Below are 16,925 nucleotides of genomic sequence, written 5' to 3' on the forward strand. Positions count from 1 at the left end.
CTTACCAGGTGTCACGTGGCTTCTGTATGGTTTTCAATCAATTCAGGCAAGGGTCTAAAAGCATCATTGCTGGATATATGGCTAGACTATATTTAGCCTTATATGTTCTATTTTTGCTTGGGAATGTTACATTTTTTATGCATACGAGGTATAAAAACCCAACGGGTCTCACGGGACTTGCAAATGATTTTCCTCATTTTTACTCACTTCTATCTTTTGCCAAGTGTGTTAAAAAACACACTTAAAAAGTAACTCAAGCAAGTAGTATATTTTTGAACAAGGAGAGGTTAATTTTGGAAGCACAGTTAAACAACACGAGCACGAGGCACTGGCTACAAGGTGACTCACCCTCTCCCTGTGGCCAACAGGGACTGTGGATAATGAGCATCACCGTGGTAGGGGTTAAGGAACGGCTGCTGAGCACTAACAAGAGCAGACGTCCCCCTTCCTGACCACAGCTGCTGTCTCTTGTTGTCCCCTGTATGTTTGGCATGCCACGGAAGCCAGAGGATGGAGACCCTGGGCAACATCTGGGAGACCCAGAGTCATGCCAGTATTGAGTGTCTCTGCTCTAACAGTGAGCCTTCTGCTTTGTGTCTGGAACAATCCTCTCTTCACACACTAGTTCCTTTCTCCAGAGTCCAATCTCACTTCTGGTCCGAGTTCCCTTAAACATAAACATCCAAGGAAGTGTTAATATGGGCTTAACCAACGCCCTAAATCGCCAGGTTATGGGAAGTTTGTCCACACATGAAAATTTTTAAGGTACAGAAAACCAAGATGGCTCACTGAGTTTGGGAAGAGATGGTTGCCACTCTCAATTGTATTTTACAAAGAAGGGAGAAATCTGGCATCCGCTATCATACAGAACAGAGTAAAGAAATTCAATTAGCCCCACCATGCATGGGAAGCAGGCAGTTAGAGCATCATTTTCCTATGTCTACCATGATATCGACAAGCTAAACAACGCACCCTCCTGCTTTGAAAGGAGAAGGATGAATATTTTATGCCTTGTTCGTTTATTCTTCCTAGCCCCTCCCTCCCTCCATTTTCTTCACAGTTTCAGAATTACCAAGAATCCTTTGAAGATAAAAGCTGTGAAGCTGGTGAATCCCTCATCTCCACAAAGTCTAGATATTATCTCACAATGAACAAGAGATGCTGACCAGAGCTCATTGATGGTTTCTTTGGATACTCTCACTTCCACGGCATAAATTATTAAACTGGGGTGAAGCCACCTCACGAGTTTGTCAACAGAGGAGTGAAATTTATACACTCTGGTTTTATTTTTAGCTTGACATGGGTTATAATAGAGAAATCTGAACAGCCTGTAGAAACGGCACACACCTAAACTATGGCTCTAAGCACTCTGATGACATCGGCCATCTCAGCTATCACTCATGTCCCAGACTCCACTGAGCCACTTGCAAACAAAATGTCCATGTGTTAGTGAGATTAAATAATATCCTAAAGGACTTGAACAGAATTCCTCCTTCAAGATGGCTTCTGTCTAGTTTTACTTCAACATCAGGTCACAGTTGGAAAAAAAGAGAACAGAAATCTAAGTCCAAACATTGCTGTGACTGTTCTATCATATTGGGGCGAATCCAGAGGCTGTCTATGGTGGGCAGATGGAGACTGAGAACGGATTTGTATAAGACCATTCAAGGAAAAGCAATCCCTTTGGCAACAATGCTGGGAACAGAGGTCATTCCCACCCTCCATCTTTAACTCAGACCAGTAGGGCCTGCCCTATTCAGTCTGTAGATGCAAATGCTGTATTTATTATATACTACATAAGGTGATGACTACCAGTAAACTAGGAACTAATGTGCCACCCAATCGAAAAAGATAAAAGCTAAAATGAAAACCAGATGAGATGCCAACCAGTCACGGAGGCTAAGGTATTCCACCAGCCTCCCGAGTCACTGCTAATTCCTGTCTCCTCTCCAAGAGTGGCTCAACTTTTCCTTCGGCTCAAAATCTTTCCAGTCGCCAGCTGATGGCAAGCTGGCCTTGAAAAAAAGCCCTGTTACAATGCTGGCCCACAGTGACTCTCCTAAGATCCCGATGGAGGGCACACCATTCCATGCTATTTCTCTCCCACCTTCCTGAGGCCTCACTAACGTTCCCTTACTATTACTTGCACTGTGCACATTGGTTTCCCGTTGGGATTCCTGAGTTACCACTTGTCATTCCTTCAGTGTGCTTAATGTGCCCAAATGATGGTCAGAGTGAGTTTGTTGAGATAAGGATTTATTCAAGAGCCAGATAGTTCTCACACTTGCCTTGTTAGTACTATTCATTAAGTATGGGAAAGAGAAAAGATAACCCGAAGTAGGAGTTCAGTCATTTCCTTCTATGCTTTCCATTGTTTCAGAAACCATTTTTGAGGAGTTGGGGTGTCGCTCAGTGATACAGCACCTGCCTTGCACACATGGGGCTCTGGGCCCAATTCCTAGGACTCATATTCCCCAGCCACATCTGAATCGTTGATTTCTGTGTATAGTGTATGTATAACTGACCCTTTGTCTCTTATAAGTACACCGAGATAAAAGGGTTTTCTTCAAGGTAGTGGATAAAATGATTATTTAGAACCTACTTTTGTTTCTGCCGTAAAATATCAGTAACAGCAATGGATCCAGGTGACTGTTTAACTATGCGTGGCAGTGATGGCTGGAACTTGTGCTGGGTTGTTACCATACAGAACACCTGTGAGTCCTGTTTTCATCCCATAACATGCTGCTCCTAAATCGGGAGCCAGGCTTCTGCTAATCAAAGGACACTCAGAAGGCTGAGTCAACAACTCCCTCCTCCTCAGAGATTCAACTACTTTTGTTCTACTTGAAAACAAATTTCCACAGTGCCAGAATAATCTGTGGGACCTTGAATGTACTCCACTCAAGTGATACAAAAGTGCCAGCAGCTAGGGAAAGGAAGTCGTCCAAGATCGATAAGGAAGTAAGCATTCTTCCCTGTGCCCCTTCTATGCATAGCCATCAGTGGGAGAGAACTCACCGAAGGCCTCGCCTCACCCACTCTCCTCTGGCTGATAATTACCCAGAAGAACTCCATGCTGATACCAACTTATATTATGCAGGAGGAAGACGATTCCTCACCTCTGGAGAACATAAACTCTGTATGTACTTGGGCCAAGTCTAATGCTGAAGCAATAACTACATTATAGGGAAGTATTTAGTCTGCTGCTGTGGTTTCAATGTGGCATCTCCTCCATGGGCTCATGTGTTTGGACCCTTGGATCCCTAACTGGTGGTGCTGTTCTGGAAGGCTGTGGAACATTCAGGTACTGAAAGAGGTGGGTTGCTTGACAGCCTGCCCCACTTCCTGCCTGATCTCTGCTTCCTGCTGCTGCATCAATTATCGGGGATACACGGGTCACTCTGGAACTGCCCAGGGCCTTCTCTTCAGGATGGGCATTATCCCCAGGAACTGTGGCCAAGAACTCTCCTTCCCTCAGATTGCTTCTTCTTGTGTATTTGGTCACATCAAGACCGGTCACTAATTGTCCTTGTGTAAATAAAATCATGTCTTCTTTCGCTTTGTTGTGGGAACATTTCAGTGTCGAAAGGTTCAAGTCCCTCCAAGTTCAGACACTCCCATTCCCAAGAACTCACCTAGGTTAAAGCCACCCTTCAACTCTTAAGGACAAGACAGAAATCAAAGGTTTGTGTTGTGTACTGTTTGAGAGCAAAGAATCTTCTCATTTATAGAAAGCTATCTTGAAAGGGTGAATCAAGATCAAGGCCACACTTGTCAATCTTGGAAGTTCATGCTCCAAACAAGCACAAGAAACAGACTGGCATGACACGATTTAACCGCTCTTAAGGGAGGACAGCCTCTGAGTGGTAAGTGTTAATTAAGGAAAACAAGGCAGTGTTTTTATTAAACAGCGAGGAGGGCTTCCAATGCTAGCAGAGGCAAAAGGTTGGATCCTGCCAAGTCTAGAGTAATATATGCTTAAATTATTTGCATGAAAAACTATGAACTCCTATGGAATGAAACTGAACAGTTCTCAAGTTTCCTCCTGGCTGATTTCTGCCCTCCCCTCCCCCAAGGCCCCCCCAATCTGTCTACCTGAGACAAGAAGAAAATGTCACCACCCTGCTTATGACTGAGAAGTAGTCAAAACCAGAAAACTGCTGTTAAAGCTCCTTTGAATAAATGAATTTTCAACCAAAGTTTTAAATATGAAACATAACAATAAAAATCTCCCTTGAACACATTATCAGCTCTTTCTCATATTCTCCTAGGTAATGAAACTGCAATAACAAGAGTAAAATAGTAATAGCCAAGCATGGCGTACACTTCCCCAGGAACTATGCTACTGCCTCATGTAATTTGCACAAATTCTCACTAGAGTAAGTTCCAGAATCATGCCCATTTTGCAAATCAGTTAGCTGAACTTTGTGTGCCACTGGTTTGGAGCACATCTGTATCTGTGAATCTTCCCCAACACATGAATATTTGTGGGGAAACAAAGAGCACTGCTGTTTCAGGTTCATTTTAAAGATTCCTGCATGGCATCACAATACATATATCAACACAGAGATTGGCATGATTTCTCCAGAACAGTTCCAACTCCTTCTTTTTTAATTGCTACCTAGTGTGATATAACTACTGTTCTCCTGCTGACAGGAAGAAAGGTCTGTGTTCAACTTTCTACTGATAGAAACAGCACTATTAGTGAATGTCTTGGGCATTCCTTCCTGTATGCAGGCAGCTGCATACAGTATACAAGCTGTAGAAGTGCTGGGTCACGGCCATGCATGTTTAAGTGGCCAGAGATACCAACACTGTGCTCTGAGAGAGGTGTTTACTGCTGGTGCATCAACATATATTTTCCTACAATCAGGCCAAAGTCTGATATTATCAAATTTCAAGTTTTTGCCAATCCAATGGATGAAAAATGGGGTCACGTTTTAATTTGCATGTCCTTAATTACAATAAGTAGTATTAGATGACACCACCCAAACTGGTAGTTAAAGTCATTGAGTGAAAGTAGGGACATATAAAATGTATATGTACACTAAACATATTTTACTTTAAGATACCAAGATACATGTTTCTTTCCCCATCTTTTGTCACAAGAATATGGCTTTTCCTTTCCCTGAGGGACAGTGAGAGGGGACCCTGTCAGCACCTCCTTCACTGGCCATGTCTTCAACGCACAGCTGAGATTCCTGTTTGATTTCTTAAGGGAAGTGAGAAAGTAAAGGCCTCGTAAAAGAATCTCAGTGTAGAATTCAATTAAACCGCAAGCTTTTAATAACCCACCTTCATCAAGACTTTTCAAGGCATTCCATTTAAATTTCACTGTGACAGCTTTCTCCACGCTGGTGTTTCACTGGCTTGCATATTATTTAACTAAATTACATAATTACAATGACATTCAACCAGCACAAACCGGTTTGAGAACCAGCACACCTCTGGCTCTGGGAAACAGAAAAATCAAATGAACAAAAGCTCAAATGCTTTTAGAGAGCAGCCCACCAGAGACCCAGTGCAGCATGCCTTGAGGGGCAGTATCCTTCAGGCACACACAGGAAACTCGTGTCTGAGCGAGTGTGCGCAGTCCAGGTGGTGAAGAACAGCTCTCTGTATGCCTATGATGCTCCATGCTCTACCGTGAACCACTTGGTCTATTCATTGCTTTTCTAAAAAGAGATTACCCTTTCCTTGTTTATTTAGAGGTACTCTTTACATATCGCAGATATGAGTCCTTTCACTGTGTACTGGTCCTAAGTGTTTTCTTCGAGGCTCTTACTTGACTACCTCCATCTTGCAGTTTGACTCTGATGTCAGGAAAGAAAGCTTCCCTTTACAGCTTTTGTGATCTAAGTTATCATGAAGAAAGTCTCCCTGTACTAAGACCTGACATAGCTTTCCCTATATTTTCTTCTAATTCTCTAAAGATTTCCAGATATATTCCAGATAAAGAACTTGGACTCCAGAAGCTCAAGGCCAAACTTTTAAAGCTAGAAATGGAGAGTCTGGAATTCAGGTTGACCTTTGTGTCTGAATAGCTTTTTGATGGTTAAAAAAGCAAAGCAAATCAATCTACGACTTTGCCTTGCTTAAGAAGATAGAGTGAGCACCAAAGTGGAACATGCAGATGACAGAAATCAGGGTACACGTCTGTCTGTGGATTCAGGGTAAACGTCTGTCTGTGGATTCAGGGTACATCTGTGATGGCCATGGATGAGACTCAAGTGACTGGAGAGCACAGCATTTATGGAGTGACTGCTGGGCAGCGTGTCCTGCTAAGACTAGACACTGACCTATAGGCTAGCACACAACATGCTAACAGATCACTGAGAAACACGTCTAACTTGGGAAGGCATCCTGCTCATTCCAGAATCAAAGACGTCTATCTCCTCCAGTTCCCGCATGAATGTGGTTGCACACTGGAAAACCACCCAGTACAAATCCCAAGTATTTGGCCAAATGAAGGCTCGAGTTGCCTTAGGTGTCACACAAATCAGCCAGAATGGCTGGAAGCCTCTCTGTTCAAGTGTGTTTGGCTTGCACAGGATACTAGTGCTAACTCTGAGCATAGAGGCAACCAGAAATGTGTTTGCAAGGATGTGAAGAGGGGGGAAGATGGTGCTGGTCTCAGCAGGATGAGCAGCGAGGACAACCTCAGTCTCCAGCTTCCTCAGGTTCCCAAGAGACAAGCACACTAAACAGAGGTACAAAAGGGGGGATCCAAGGCCAGGCTTGTCCCAGGCCAGCTTCTAACATCAGTGCCGAGATCTATTCACTCACATTGTATCAAGCCAGGTAAACTCTGCTATTTAGTAAAAACAAGTCTCTCACCTACCCAGGTCTTTCTTTGCTTTATCTGTTGCTGTTAAACACTGCAAGAGCACTTCCTGTGAGGAGCCTGGTAACACTAACTTCTACTGTCTGGTCATCATCCTTTTTCCGTGTATTTAAAAATTGCTGTTAGAAATCTAAATGCCATTTATGAAATATGTCATTATCTAGACTCTTCTCAATACCATCTTCCCCCAGTTTAAGGTGCTGGGGATGGAGCCTGAGGGCTTTGCCTGTCCTTTATTTTCAGTACTTAAAATGTAAACTATTCCCTGGCTGACATTTTACTATTTAGGGCTGCTGGTCACATGTTTAGAAGAAAACGAAGGAAGCAAAACCCATCCCCTCTAACATCCACTAAAATCTTGATGGAAAATGGTAGCCACAAGGAGGGGCTAATACTGTATCAACCCCTGCGCTACAGTAGAGGTCACCAAGGAATGAAACATGTATTATGAAAAATGTCAGTGAAGTAAAAATACCTATTAACACACAAATCCTAAAAAGTACATGCATGCACTCAATCACATAAATAATAATCTAAATGTAAAATATATGCAAAATATGAAAGAAACCCATCATATACCAGTGCAACCAAATAAATGCATACTGTTAACTATTCTAACCTCTGAGAAATCAATTAATATGATAACTGCCTAAATATTTGATTGAGGTGGGTTGCTGGGAAGAATGTGCACAGGGATTGATAACAGAGCAAGGAGCTCCCTAGCCCCCTATCATTACACGTTTCACATGAACTCAAATGTGCGCTCCCTTTGACACCATGAACGTGAAGAATGGGCTCTTTGGATTGCAGACCTATTTTAGAATTCTGTGATTTTCCTTTGAAAGGCAACTTCCTCATTACAGGTTTCAAATAATGAAACTCTACTATTCATCCTGACTTGAATCCGTGTTGGGGGGGGTGGGTAGAGACCCACCTCTACCCCATCTCAATCCTACATCAGGGGTTTCAACTTCACTTCTAGAAACATTAATAATTTTACTGTGTTTTCCCTAGAGCATTTCTTATCAGGATTAAAAAGGGACCTATTCTGAGACAAACAGGATACAGGGTAATAGTGCAGCTTCCAGGCAAGCTAACAATAGCTACAGCATTTTCAAGAAATCTTGAACCAGGGCGTGAGCCTCAAATCAATGTGTGGTGCAGGGTTTGGTTTTTTTTTTTTGTTTTTTGTTTTTTTTAAACAATAGTCACTGCAAGTCACTGTTAAAGGAGAACTTCAGTTCTTACCAGGTTTTCTTGGTTCCTGGCTGCTATTTTCTGCTCCTCTTCTGCTCCGTTTTTCATGTATTTGACCTCTTCCACCGGTTTGATCCTATACTCATCTGAATGACAAACAAAAAGAAGAAATGTTTACCACAGTGGCAGAAAAGTGTCAGCAAAGCAAAGAGCCATACATTAGACTCTTTCTCGTGCAGCTTTTACACGTGGCTCATCTTGGAAGTCTGGAGGAAGCGAGCACGGACATCTCTTGGGTTCCTGTCAGTAGGGGCTCTGCCTTGCCTACTGGAGTGCTGGTGGAGTTTTCCAGTTCAGAGAGACCCTGTGTGACCACTGACATTAGACAGAGAGCAGACACTGAGGAGGCAGGCACTTCAGGCTCGGAAAGTCATTGGAATCCAGGCACACTGGGAGACTCCACACACCAGCCTAAGAGGGCTAAGAACATCTTCCTTTCCTTTATCTCTAGGAAACTACATGTGCAGAGTGCCTGCAGCAGCATATTTCAGCTGGACATCCGAGCAGTCTACAGTTACTGCACATCTATACTTTAATGCTTATAAAGTGGCAAGCCCACAACTAAACTATCAACTAGTTCTAAGTGGGTTTGGTACGGTCCCATGGTGAATAGTATAGAGGGAAGCTAGACTTGAGAAGAGAACACGGATCTCAGTCAAGCTGCACATCAGCTACATATGTGTGGGAAGGCCTGGGTCCAGCCCATGCTTGCTCTCTGGCTGGTAGTTCAGTCTCTGAGAGCTCCAAGGGCCCAGGTTAGTTGACTCTCTTGGTTATCCTTCCACACTTCCTCTTAACACGACATTTCTGAAATCTAGCTATAGTTACTTCCACTGTGCTTGTTAAATGTCTCATCCTCATGAAGCTAATGAGATTTGCATATTGTGTATAAAAAGACCCAATGTTTGAGATCAAGCCATTTGTGTTTTTCTGTTCCACTTGGTAAATCAAGGTAGATATTGAGTCTATTAATTTTTCTTTATTTCTATTGTATGTTTATGCAGGAGTGTGGTGTGTATATGTGATTTGGATTCATGTGGTAGCCAGAGGTCAATGTCTGGAGTCTTCCTGTATCACTATTTTAGACAGGGTCTCTTGCAGAAACTGCCTGACCAGCAAGTCCCAGGGCTAACTCCATCACTGCCTCTCCAGCAGTGAAATTTCAAGGATGCACCCTCTACCTGGCCTTTTACATCAGTGCTGAGGATCTGAACTCAGGTGCTCATGTCTGAGCGACACGCACATTACCAACTGAGCCATCTCCCGTGCCCCATTTCAACTTCCTTTTAAAGAAATTTGAGAGACTTGTGTACAATTACTGTAATGAGCCCTTCAGCCTCCTAAGTCAAAAATGATCAAGTTCAGATATAAAGATTTGAATTAAAAATACAAAGTAAAAGTATTTCACAGCCTGTTATGATGGCTCATTGCTCGTGTGTGTTATCCTGACAAGTAAGATGGAGGCAGAGAGATCTTGATGTTGAGGCCAGCCTAAGCTACATAGTGAGTCTGAGGTCAGTTCAGGCTACCCAGCAAATGCTTTCTCAAAATAAAAAACAAACAAGAGAATCTCATCCTCTGATTTGCCAATCAGTTGAAAAAAGGAAGTTAAGAATACCAACACGTTTAATTAATGATTGTTTACTCATGAATGCAAAAACACTGCTAATTAAAAAAACAGGCATAATTATGTTCCCAGTATAATCATGCAGAGATCAAAATAAAGGTAAAAAACATAGAAATTAAAAAACAGGTGTTGCAACTTTGGTTTAAGGCACTAACAGTTATAAGTCACAACACAACAACATAATTGCTAGGGTTTAATTGAACACATGCATGCTTAGTTGAGCCTTCAATGATTAGATATAACAACTATCACAATCAGGTAGACCCTGTTCTACCCAGGGCCCCGAACCTCATGCATCAAGGGCAGGGACGATCACACGCCATTATAGAACACAGCAGAGACTTCTGGAAGACCAGCAGCTCTCTGCACACTCCACAACACAGGTGTCCCCCTGAAAGGGTCACCCTTCTTCCCTTGCCCATGGTCCCCTCCCACCTGGCCCACCATAGTCCAGTCTGAGCAGATGCTAACCAGCACAGTAAACATTCACTTTCTTTCCTCAGCCCTCTCAGGATCACAACTGAAAGGAGGAATAGACAAGCTATTAATATTTTTCCTCCAAGGAAATGGGAAAGCTCCTGGTGACCTGGCTCTCACAATATCATTATTGCAAACATGGGCTTTCTTCCTTTCTTTTCATCAACACAGAATCCTGACCAACTTAGACAGCAGGTAGGTTTTACGGTGTCCTTAGCAGCCTGGCTGGCCGCCCAGCCAGCTGGGACAATACAATGGGACTAACAACACAAGAGAAAACAAACATCTAGAACTATAAGCTTGGCTCATGGTCACTACTTACAGAACACGCTTTGCAAAATCTACCCTGGAATTAGACAAGAAGTCAGCAAAAAGCCACAATTAAAAAACAAACCAAATACTTAATAAAGTTAAACTAAGTTAACTAAAGTTAAACTAAAATAGAAGGGCCCATCAGATTTCTGAAGGTGGGTGCCTGAAATGAAGATGTGCATCTGGAGACAGACAACCCATTAATGAAGATGTCTCATATTTCCATAGAGATGTGACCCACAGGAAAGGCTCTCTCTTCTTCAGGCCTCAGGGTGGGGTAGACCCAGCATTTTGGGGTATGGCAGCAAGATATTCACTACTGAAATATAGATTTCCTTTTGTCAAAGGCGCAAGCAAGGTGTGGCCATTTGATGATGAGCTGAGGCAGGACTGTCTTTCTCCCTCACACCTGTTCCCTTTCTTCCTGTTGACCTTGTCAGGTGACTTATTAAAATGCCAGTCAGGAACACAGGCCTGCTGTTCAGCCCCTGTAAACACGTTCAGGCTTCCAGTCAAAACAGATCTGTGGTAAATTTCTAGCATCTTATTCAGGGTAACTACAAGATGGAGTTAGGGATGGTTGGTAGCAGCCATTGATGAAAAAGAGAAAAAGAGAAACAGGGTGTCAAAGCTGGTTCAGATTTTCACTGTCATGGAAAAGCCCCTTTTCAGCTGAATGACCCTTCCTGGAAAGCTTTTGAATTCCCTCCTCTTCTATCTGTAATGCTTGTGAAAATTCTGCTTTCTCATAGCCCTGAAATTAGAAAAGCATTTACCTCCCTCTACTTGATTAAAAATCACAGTGGAGTTTTGTTTGTTTGCTTGCTTTGTTTGGTGACGTTTAATTTGTTATTACTTGGTATGTATGGGTGTTTTGTCTGCACACATGTATGCACTTCCCTAATGCAGTGAGTGACCTTTGAGGCAGAAGACAGTGTCAAATCTTCCTAGGACTGGAGCAACAGAGAGCAGTTAGCCACCATGGTATTAGAAATGGAACTTGGATCTTCTCAAAGAGCAGCCATCTGGAGACAGACAATCCATTACTGAAGATGCCTCGCATTTCCGTAGAGATGTGACCCACAGGAAAGGCTCTCTTCTTCAGGCCTCAGGGTGGGGTAGACTCACCAGTTTGGGATATGGCAGCAAGATATTCACTACTGAAAGCGCCTTCATAGAAGGCTCTTTATCTTAAAGAGAGCTGAGCCATTCCTATGAACTGCTGAGCTATCTCTCTAGTCTGAAAGACAGGAACTATTACTATTACTATTAAGGAACCTGTTGCAGGCCCATCTGTAATCCTGGGAGACAGCAGTGAGCACCTGAGTGATAGCAGTTAGTGTCCAAGTTGCAGGTACCCAAGGACCACTGAGGAGCCGATTCCCGTGTCCCAACAGCAGTGGGTCAGAGTGACAGCCTTGCCTTTATTATGAGCTCATGAGCAAGGTCCCTCTCACTGTCCTTGAGTCTAAGGGTGCAGGGTAACTTACTGTGGTTACAGCAAACTTGGGGAATTTCCATATGGAGCAGCAAATTAATATTTGAGAAAAACTAAAAATAATGAGAAAAACTCATTTCTGTTATAAACTGCAGGATCTGAACACGAGGGCAGAACTACCTGACAAACAGGATGGTCAGGTTATCTATTCTCTCAGGATGTCTTAGGTTATCTCTATGTACCTTGATCCTGCTATCATAGCTTGGCTGTTGCTAAGGGCGGGTTGGCATAGGATGATTGTGCAGGTGGACCTTAGGATTTTCTTCCTTAAATTGGAGTTTAGCCCCTGGTCTCCCACAAGATGGGGTTCCTTCAAAAACAGAGTTGGTTGAGCTTTTCACTTAGAAGGGTTGACCCAGAGCTGAAGCAGAATCACAAACATGGACTGCCCTAGCTAAAGATCCTATGTGTCAGGTGCTCCACGGCTGCCTTTAACTGTACTGCCAGTGCATCCCATGACTTCTTCTGGTCTCCGTAGGCACTCACACATAGCCCATGGCATGTATATACACATATAAACAAAAATAAAAATAAAAAAATCTTTAAAAAGGGGGAGAGGGTTGATCCTTCCTTATCCCACTAATGACTGTCAATCATTTGGAAGTGTGAATCTGAAAGCACAAAGATATGCCTGGGAGTCAAAGCACTGACCTTTCAAGCAAGACCTGAAAGTAGACAACAGTAACACACACACACTCACAGAAATACACACAAATAAATATTCACAAAGCCACAAATATAAACATATATACTCTTACACACACACTCAAATACGTTCACACATATACACACAAATACACATTCAAACACAAAGACACACACAGAAATACACACACAGAAAGACATACACATACACTCACACACACACACTTACACACAAACTCAAATACAGATACTCACACACTCTCACAAATATACATAAATAGACACACACACACATACACACACACACACACACACACACACACTTGAATGGTTTGCACTTAAAAGCTTATGTCTTCACAGAAAATACAGAAGAGGTGGTTTTTCTCTTCTGCTTCCTTCCTAGAAAGCTCTTTATCTTAAAGAGAGCTGAGCCAGGTCCCAAACAGTATAGAAACTCTCATAGTAGATCTTGGGAGGAGACAGTCTTGTGATATTGGAGGAGAGATGAGGCATTTCCCCCTATCCTGGGCAGAAGGCTATATCTGAGCCAATAGTATTAGCAGGCAAAAGGATGCTTGACGTTAAACAGCCTCCTCTTCAAACACCTCCTTTCACTCTGCCACTCCGCAGGCCACCAGCGTGCTCCTTGGCTGCCTCCCTTTGCCCCTTCACTGCCTGCCCCGCGAAGACATGCCTCAAAGGCTGCTCCTCAAACTTTTATTTTCTCTAACTTTCTTTCCTGCCCAGTCAAAAGGTCACTTTCATTAGAGAAGGATCTTTAATGGATGCATTCAAACGTGTACAGCACCAAGGGAGAAACTGAGGCTGGATGTGTGCTAAGAAGGGAGCAGAGGAAGCCCACAGCACATAGCCTGTGTCACACAGAGCACACAGCCTGTGTCACACAGCACGCAGCCTGTGTCACACACAGCACGCAGCCTTTGTCACACAGCACGCAACCTGTGTCACACACAGCACGCAGCCTGTGTCACACACAGCACGCAGCCTGTCTCACACAGCACACAGCCTGTGTCACACAGCACACAGCCTGTATTACACACAGCACACAGCCTGTATTACACACAGCACACAGCCTGTGTCACACAGCACACAGCCTGTGTCACACACAGCACACAGCCTGTATTACACACAGCACGCAGCCTGTGTTACACACAGCACGCAGCCTGTATTACACACAGCATGCAGCCTGTGTCACACAGCACGCAGCCAAGTGTTACACACAGCACGCAGCCTGTGTTACACACAGCACACAGCCTGTGTTACACACAGCACGCAGCCTGTCTCACACAGCACACAGCCTGTGTCACACACAGCACACAGCCTGTGTCACACACAGCATGTAGCCTGTGTCACACAGCACACAGCCTGTATTACACACAGCACACAGCCTGTATTACACACAGCACACAGCCTGTGTCACACAGCACACAGCCTGTGTCACACACAGCACACAGCCTGTGTCACACACAGCACACAGCCGTGTCACACAGCATGCAGCCTGTGTTACACACAGCACGCAGCCTGTGTCACACAGCACGCAGCCTGTGTCACACACAGCACGCAGCCTGTGTCACACACAGCACACAGCCTGTGTCACACACAGCACACAGCCTGTGTCACACACAGCACACAGCCTGTGTCACACACAGCACACAGCCTGTGTCACACACAGCACGCAGCCTGTGTCACACAGCATGCAGCCTGTGTCACACAGCACACAGCCTGTATTACACAGAGCACACGGCCTGTATTACACAGCCTTTTTCTTCTGGGGGTTCAACTGAGCCTCCTGAACTCTGGATTGCTGCTTTTGATCAAATTTGGACATTTTTCATCAGATAAATCTTACTCTCTCTATCCTTTCTTCTCTTGTGTCTTCTCTTCACTTTCCATTCCATCTCCCCTTCATTTTACACACATCTTATAAAGAGTGCAAGTGGGAGCCCAGTCAGTTTAACTCCTATCCTTAAATCTTACATCCTCATGCTTTTCAACTCCCCCCTCTCATCATCCCATTCTCTAAAGTTGAGTATTATGTTCCCCTTTGTAGCAAACGCTCAGAGTGTGACATTTGTCGGACTGACATTTAGAGGTACAGGTATTAAAGTGCACAAAATAGTGAAGGCTTTGATCATGCCAGCAGATCGAAGTTCACTTTTAATCATTCCTCATTTGGAAAACTCCTATCAAATATACACTAGGTTCTGGGTTCTGTGATAAACTATGTATGGGAATGGAGAGGCAGGGGTGTAGAAGGTGCCCAGGGAAAATAGCTGGAGGAGATGGGGAGGGAGAAAGAAAGAGGGACAGAAGGAAGGAGGGAGGGAGGGAGGGGGAGGGAGGGAGGGAGGGAGGGAGGGAGGGAGGGAGGGAGGGAGAGAGAGAGAGAGAGAGAGAGAGAGAGAGAGAGAGAGAGAGAGAGAGAGAGAGAACCACTGCTTGGGCATATCCCTCAGCACACAAAGCCTGAGAGTATCTCTCTGCCAAGGTTCACCAGATGGACTCTAAATTTGGAACATTGTTATGCATGAAGCACACTCCACTGGAGAACACGAACTGCCATCAAGTCCCTGAGCCAGGCAGTCCTTAACCTTAACTTCCTAACTGCCCTTGTATAAAGTGATCTCATCAGCACTAGTGTGATGGTTTTTACTGAATAGTTTCTAGGATAATCATACACACCCTGCTCCTAATGTTTCAAAGAACTCTAACATAAGGTTCTTGCACATCCATAGGCATTTCTGTTTTTTTTTTCAGAGTTTAGATCAAATCCTGATAAATAAAAACTATTTTGAAAATGAAACCATTTAAGTGCCAATGACCTAGAGATCCCAACTGCTTGAAAAGAGAATGGTTTTTGGACTTAAACTTTGTGGGGACTGAACTTTGGTAGCATCTAACCCTTGGAGGGCTACTAGAGAAAGTACAGCGATCATTCATATTTATATACAGCCCTGTTAAGATACTGCATAATTTAAGTATGTGACTGTCACTAATATAAAATCCCTTGTGACTTTCTGTGTGTTTATTCAATAGTGAAACTGAATGTTTGTTTATATTTAAACAAAGGGTAAGCAAACATCAGTTAAAATTCCTTCTAGTGACATTAATGGTTCAATTTCATGGAACATTGACTGGGTTATTATATGGCAGAGATTCAGAACTGGGTCTGTTACAGAATTTATATAGAATATTTGTTATGTTTTTTTAAAAAATAAAATAATTACAAACACTGACATTTTTTATGCAAACTATAGAGCAACGGCAGACAACACATAATGATGCTACTACAGTGTCACATGTGTCCTTTTTACATAAGATGGTAACCCCTCCACTCCCTGGAGTCTGGGCCAGTAACACAGTAACACAGTTGTGTTTCATCTGTAGTCACTTCCTTCCAGCAAACACTCTTTTGGATTTATACAATGGCTGATTACAAGGACAGTGTATGATCATCCATTGCAAACTGAGGTTCTCTGGAGTTGACCCTACAGACTGTGTAGAACATTATGACTGTGGGGAAGTGTGTTTAGTCCTCTCAATAGACACTACCAACCTCTATCTTTGACTGACGTCTTTGTTACTATTAGGTAAAACATTTGAAACTTATTTCATTGCGGACCATTTGCTTCTATCAACTCCGAGACTAAGGGCAGCCTCTAGAGGGCCCCTGCTCTGCTCTGACGATCCTACCTGGTGTCTACATCAATGAAATCAGCTCATATTGATTCATGGCTTTGTTTTTTTCTGTGTCTATAAGAGTTTAGGCAACCTCTGTCCCAGTGGAACTCGATCTTTGTGCCTCAGCCATGGTCACTCACGTTTGCTTCAGAATGATCTCATGCTCATTCTGGAGCAGGCATTGAATTCTAAGTCAGCACTAGAAAACTCTTCTTCACCCTTTTGTTAAGGCAAAGGGCTGTGTGTGTGTGTGTGTATGTGTGTGTGTGTGTGTGTGTGTGTGTGTGTGTCTGCATGTACATGCACATCTGTGTATGTTTGTGAAGAAGTACAGTCTAATGACTATGTCCATCTAACTTAATTCCTTTCACTGGATCCTGACTTAAGTGAATTTCTGGTGGAGGAAAGATTCTCAGATAATCATGACACAATGCAGAGAAATGTTTGCCTCATTTGTCTGGATGTTAAGCACCTGAAATCCTGGGACCCAAGGAGAAGGCTGCCTTGCCTAGGGCAGATGGACAGTGAGATCTGTGGTATAGTCTGAGAGGCACAAGGAGGTT

At 43.5% G+C, this 16,925-nt stretch overlaps 1 protein-coding gene across 4 annotated transcripts in view; it reads right to left on the minus strand.

The window, feature by feature from the left end:
- Window positions 1–16,925, minus strand: part of CUNH1orf21 (chromosome unknown C1orf21 homolog) — a 218,297-nt gene that overhangs the window by 91,242 nt on the left and 110,130 nt on the right. For all 4 annotated transcript variants that reach the window (XM_031384668.1, XM_031384662.1, XM_031384646.1 and 1 more), the window contains exon 3: window positions 8,093–8,187. In XM_031384668.1, the coding sequence (XP_031240528.1) occupies window positions 8,093–8,187 (95 nt within the window). The remainder of the gene's footprint in view (window positions 1–8,092; window positions 8,188–16,925) is intronic.

This window comes from Mastomys coucha, unplaced genomic scaffold (genome assembly GCF_008632895.1).
Source record: "Mastomys coucha isolate ucsf_1 unplaced genomic scaffold, UCSF_Mcou_1 pScaffold1, whole genome shotgun sequence".
Classification (NCBI taxonomy): domain Eukaryota; kingdom Metazoa; phylum Chordata; class Mammalia; order Rodentia; family Muridae; genus Mastomys; species Mastomys coucha.